At 33.3% G+C, this 5674-nt stretch overlaps 1 protein-coding gene across 1 annotated transcript; it reads left to right on the forward strand.

Moving 5' to 3' along the window:
- The first annotated feature begins 517 nt into the window (after positions 1-517).
- LOC140887364 (cytochrome b5-like) lies at positions 518-4049 on the forward strand. The gene is made up of 3 exons (XM_073294578.1): positions 518-751; positions 3405-3471; positions 3585-4049. Exons 1-3 carry the CDS (start codon positions 674-676, stop codon positions 3836-3838), a joined length of 399 nt encoding a protein of 132 aa, XP_073150679.1. The 5' UTR covers positions 518-673; the 3' UTR covers positions 3839-4049.
- The last annotated feature ends 1625 nt before the right edge of the window (positions 4050-5674 follow it).

The raw sequence follows: 5674 nt of genomic DNA on the forward strand, positions 1-5674 counted from the left end.
TTAATTTAATGTTTTAGACGAATTTGATGAAATTGGGTTAAAGAAAAATTATTTTTAAAGTAAAAGAGTACAAATGAATTAATTAAAAGAGGTCATTTTTCAAATTAAAGGGATTTTTGTATTAAACTCTTTAATATTTGTAATTTGTTTTAGAAACTTATCTCTCTTGTGAAATCTAAAATTTGTAACATTTAAGAGAGTCAAATATCGAATTCATTATTAAATATAAAAGAAGTAAATGCAAAAAACTCGTTTAACAAATCACTCCAATAAATAGAGTGGAGAATTTTTATGCGTTTGGACCAGACCTCTCCCACAAAAAGAATACTTTACACTAAAAGATTTAAGTAATTTATATATATAAATATAAACTAAAACGAAAAATAGAAGAGTGCCTAATATATATTAGTTTAATAAAGTTTCTTCTCTTGTATGGTGTTGACAAAATATTTTAGTTTTCTATAATAACATCATAAATATTTCGATAACATTATTATTTATATATAACGTACCCGAAATTCGACGAACTACCGTGCACCTGTTCCCTTACTGGCTCTCACCAACCGCACTTGGAAGAAGTTCAATTTCATTTGTTTACACCTACCATCACCACACTCTTGACAAGATTTAGTCTTTCTTCTTGGTTCTTTGAGACTGAATCTCCTCCCTTCAGATGGCTAAAGTGTTTAGTTTTGCTGAGGTTTCTGAGCACACCACCACCAAGGACTGCTGGCTCATCATTAATGGCAAGGTACTTGAAGTTGATTGATTTCTGCCAATGGTTCTGAATCTTTTTTAGACTTCTTGTGGATTGGTAGTACGTGGGCTCCTTCCTGTTTATTTGATGTCTGGATCTGCCAAGATTTGATTTTGATGGGTTCTTGAATTGGGTTTGGTCTCTTTGTTCATCAGTTTGAATGGATGTTTAGTTATTCCAGCTTTTTTTCGTTATCTGATTCTCAGAATTGTAAGGTAGGGGTATCCTGCGTGGAAGTGAATGTGGCCTTTTTTGCTCGGATCCTAATTCACTTTACTGTGGTGCTTCATCTGATCATTGAAGTTGCATTTTAGTTCAATGCATTTCGTGGTTCTGAAGAAATGTATAATATGAGGCTATTGTTACAGATAAATGAAATGCATAATCTTTTGTCAATTTGCAAATTGGCGTAACTAGCGATCTCCGCATTGTTTGGGTTAGTTCTTGATGGTTTGGTAAAAAATTTTGGGGAAATGTTTTGAGAAATGTATATGGCAGATGAAAAAGCATGTTTTGTAGTGCTTCTTGAAAAGATATGCCGGTAAATGCTAAATTTGAATGGTAAATTTTGTTTGTGATTAGTGGATGGTAAATACTCTTCGGTGGTGGTTGTAGAAAGACGATGAGCAAATTTTTCATTTTAGTTCCTCTTTTATTTGAGTTTTATCAATGGAGATTTTCTTCACAGTCAATTTGTGACTTCTAATATGGTATCAGAGAACTAGGAAGTTGCATCTCTGTTTTCTTCATCCATGTCGAACGAAATCAAGCCCAAGCGTCAAATTCTCAAACAGTGAATGATCCGAATGGTCGAGAGTCTGACAATTCAAGCATTTTGTTTTACTTATCTTTAGATTGACGACGACCTTGAATTGATGCTAGTCTCGTGCCTACTCACGGGTACTAACTACAAGTCTACAACACTTGAAATCGGGCAGTGTCGATGCATTAACAGCTAAAATATGCTTCCTTTTATTGGCGGCACATATACGTCCTAAATTGAGTATTTGTTGTATGGAGCTTGGATTCACTATAATAGCATATTGATTTGATGGATTTTGAAATCTATAAGCAGTGAGATAGAGTTAGTCCGATCACCGATGTGATTTGATGGATTTTGAAATCTATATATATATCCACAACATTTGATATTTGGATTGACCTTTGAGATCTGTTCTACAGCATACTATTTTCCATATCACGGCTTACAGTGTTCAAAATTCACGAATTCACCATTCTATTACAGCGAATCCAAGCTCCATGTACAAATCATCCAATTTAGGGCGTAAATACTTTTCATTCAAGGCGTCAACAAAAGGAATCTTTTTTAGTTCTTAATGTCATCCACACTGCCCGACTTTGTAGTTAGTACCTGTGAGTAGGTGCGAGACTAGCATCAATGCAAGGTAGTCACCTTTCTGAACGTAAAACAGACTGCTTGAATTCTGACTCAACTATTAGGATTATTAACCTCAAACAGAAGCTTGGGCTTGATTTCCCTTTGACATGGAGGAAGCAACAGAGGTGAAAATTTACGTTAATTCTAGTATATTGTATGTGATTTATTTTTGAGTAAAGAAAAAGAGTTTGAGGATGAAAACAAAATATTATCCTCAACTTGGAAGCTTCAACTTCTTAAAGGACTTCTGAGTTAGAAGATCAAATATTTTATGTAGTAGTGTTAGCTCTAGTGAAGTTGGATTTTTGTCACGAGTAACTTGAATAAGCATGTACCTCTTATTTTCTACAACTTTATTCTATTCTTTATCCTGTCAATGCATTTCAACTTCCTCATTATTGAAGTAGTTTGAAATCCCCACTTACAAATCCATTTATCAGTCCATACATGTCCATGTAATGCAACTTCACTATAGCTCTATCTTAAGTATTATCTTTTGATGAAAATCGTCACCACTAACAGTTTTATTGCTCATGGTAGCCTTCTCAGTTTTTGACTCCTTTGTCTCTACATTTTCCGTTATAATCATGTCAATCGATGGTGCTTCAAGATTTTAGTTGTCTTTGACTGCTAAGGAGTGTTCATCTTGGCCATATTGGCACCTGCTTTTATAATTGATTTGACCTTCAGGTTGTGATTTATTTGAATTGCGGTAAGCTGCTTGTAAACTGTTTATTTTCTGTCCGCACATTATCTCATCAACAATCACCTCCTAGTCTCGTTGATGTTTTCCCAAGAGGGAGAGAATAATGATGTTCGAACTCACTGCATGGAGAATAATCTCCAATGAATCAAGCAGTATTAAGAAATTAAATATCATGCTTTGCTACCATTATGCTTTTTTTTAAAAAAAGAAAAATAAACTTCAAAGCATTTTTTATGTTAGGATTTGGCTTATCGGAATTCTGTTGCCTTTTGAGCATTCAATCTTTGTATGGCCGCTTCTAAACATGTAGTAATAAACTTAAAGTATTTCCAGAGTGGTTAACTGTTTCTTTCGAACAAGTTTTAGTGCCCAAACACACTGTATGATGGGACCATGATCAACAGCTACAGTCCAATTTTCGCCTTTATTAATAGTCCAGAGGCTCTTGGTTCCAACGTAAAAGAGAACTACCCCTATCTCCTCATGCTCCAGATTTTTACATGTAATATTGTTGTTTCTCAACTTGAAATACATTTGAATAGGCTTATGATGTGACTAATTTCTTGGAAGAGCATCCTGGTGGTGACGAAGTTCTGTTGTCTGCAACAGGTAACACCATTCTCCAATATCCACTGCACAAGTACATGAGAGTACATCATATAAATATGTATATTTTTTCTTGATCATTTTGAGGTTTGTGTGTTTGGTTTTTAAAATTTTAGGAAAGGATGCAACTGATGATTTTGAAGATGTTGGCCACAGTATCACTGCGAAGGAGATGATGGAGGGATTCTACGTAGGAGATGTTGATTCTTCAACCATTCCCACCAAGGTCACCTACACTCCTCCAAAGCAACCTCACTATAACCAGGACAAAACATCAGAGTTCATAGTCAAGCTGCTTCAGTTCTTAGTTCCCCTTCTAATCTTAGGTTTTGCAGTCGGCATTCGCTTCTACACCAAATCATCGGCTTAAAAAAAACTTGTTTTTTTGTTGGCAATAAGTTTCTTGGGGTCGAAAGCTTTCTATCAATTGCAGGACATCAGTGGATGGTGTTTCAACTTTTGTGATGTTTGGGAATGCATTTGTAGTATGATAATGTTTCTCTTGAGGAAGCATTTTAATGTTTTGATTCCTTATTGTCTTCATCAGATTCTGAAGTACTTAATGATTCATGGTTTTGTCAGTTCGTTGGTTTGTTATTGTTAATAGTGATCCTTCTGAGCTTACTACTTTCAACAAATTAAACACGTAATTCTCTTTTTCTAATGTCACAATTGCTAATATTCATGGTCAAGCTTTTAGTATTGTGATAGATTTCATCTATTAATTCTTTAAACACGTAGTTTTAACTCTAAATTTCCAAATTATATATTTTTATTTATAAATTAATCTATACATATTATAAAAGGTTAAACCATGAGTAAAATTAAACAATGTAAATTGTCAACTACGTCAACGATTTGTATGTATTTTAAAAAGTTGGCGAGGATATTCTGTGAAGAAATTATTATTGATAGATCAAAACTGAAAAAGTTGGTGAAAGGAATAAATGGTTACACACAAAATAAAATTCAGGTGTTGTCACTAGATGTTTGCAACATTTGACATAACATGCAGCGAAAATATTAAAAGCATTAATAGAATATCAATACTTAAAAAAAACTCAAGAATAATTAAACACAAGTCCAAAAGACTCGTGCAGCACCTCAGGGCAAAACTTTCACTAGAAAGATAATAAAGAGTTTTACAAAAACCCTAAAACTAGTGAATTATTGTCAAAATAAATTTTCTCAAAAAACAAATGAGAAAATAAATACTAAAGCAACTCCTAAACGTCTACGTAAAGTAGAACAAGAAAACTCAATAATCGGAGTTGATCATTGACGCCAAACACACTCGAAAGCAACACAAGCTTTCGATTTAATCGTCAAGTGCTCTCCAATCCTCCAAGGCGATCAAGTAAATAAGTACCTACAAAATTTGAAAATCCGAGCTTTAGAAATCTTCAAAATATACGCTCGAACTCTCTATCTTGATTCTCTCTCTATTCGACCTCTTTTCTATGCAAGCCTCCATGCTTTTTATAGAATTCTTCATAATATTGTTTCCAAGTAGGTGTGTAGTCTTATCTCCATAATTAGCTTATATATATAGTTTCCTTCATTCAAAATTGAATGTGCAAAGATAAGAAAAAAGTGATTAAGTTATGAGAAATAAAATATATTATCATAACTATACAATATATTATATCTTATCAAATAAGGAAACAAATCAATAGAAACTTCAAGTCAAAAAAGACAAAAGACTTAAATAAATCTTTTAAAAACTTGAAAGATATTTTTGGAAATAAAATTTCCTTCAATCTCCTCCTTTTTGTCTTTATGGACAAAACACAATAAAAAAAAGTATAGTTCAATGAATCAACTTTCCCTGAATCAAATCTCTCCATAAATATAAGAAACGATTCTCCCCCTTAGTCTAAGCAGAGGTGTTGTGTGAGATGTTGGCAACATCGTGTCACAACACTTAAGACCAACAGTATCAGAGAAGAGAAAACAAATATTTAAGAACACATCAGAGAGAAACAAGCTTTGATTATAAACAGAGCAAAAACAAACAAACCAGCAAAAACTAAAAAACAAAGAAATAGATAGGCATAGTAAAAAAAACTAAAATTGATTGCTCGAAGAGCCTTCTTCATTATCAGCTCTTTCATTATCAGCTTCTTATTCTTCTCCAACAACTTCTTCTTCTCCCTTTTTTTGTTCAGAAAAGGTACCAACGCTAAGTAGACTTTGATAGTAGCTC

The sequence above is a fragment of the Henckelia pumila genome, chromosome 3 (genome assembly GCF_033568475.1).
Source record: "Henckelia pumila isolate YLH828 chromosome 3, ASM3356847v2, whole genome shotgun sequence".
In the NCBI taxonomy this organism is placed as follows: Eukaryota; Viridiplantae; Streptophyta; class Magnoliopsida; order Lamiales; family Gesneriaceae; genus Henckelia; species Henckelia pumila.

Bases quoted from the DNA above. Each gene is read 5' to 3' on its own strand.
- LOC140887364 (XM_073294578.1), top strand. From the start codon at position 674: ATGGCTAAAGTGTTTAGTTTTGCTGAGGTTTCTGAGCACACCACCACC. The intron at 752-3,404 runs GTACTTGAAGTT...ACATTTGAATAG, and splicing joins GGCTCATCATTAATGGCAAG to GCTTATGATGTGACTAATTT. The intron at 3,472-3,584 runs GTAACACCATTC...TTAAAATTTTAG, and splicing joins AGTTCTGTTGTCTGCAACAG to GAAAGGATGCAACTGATGAT.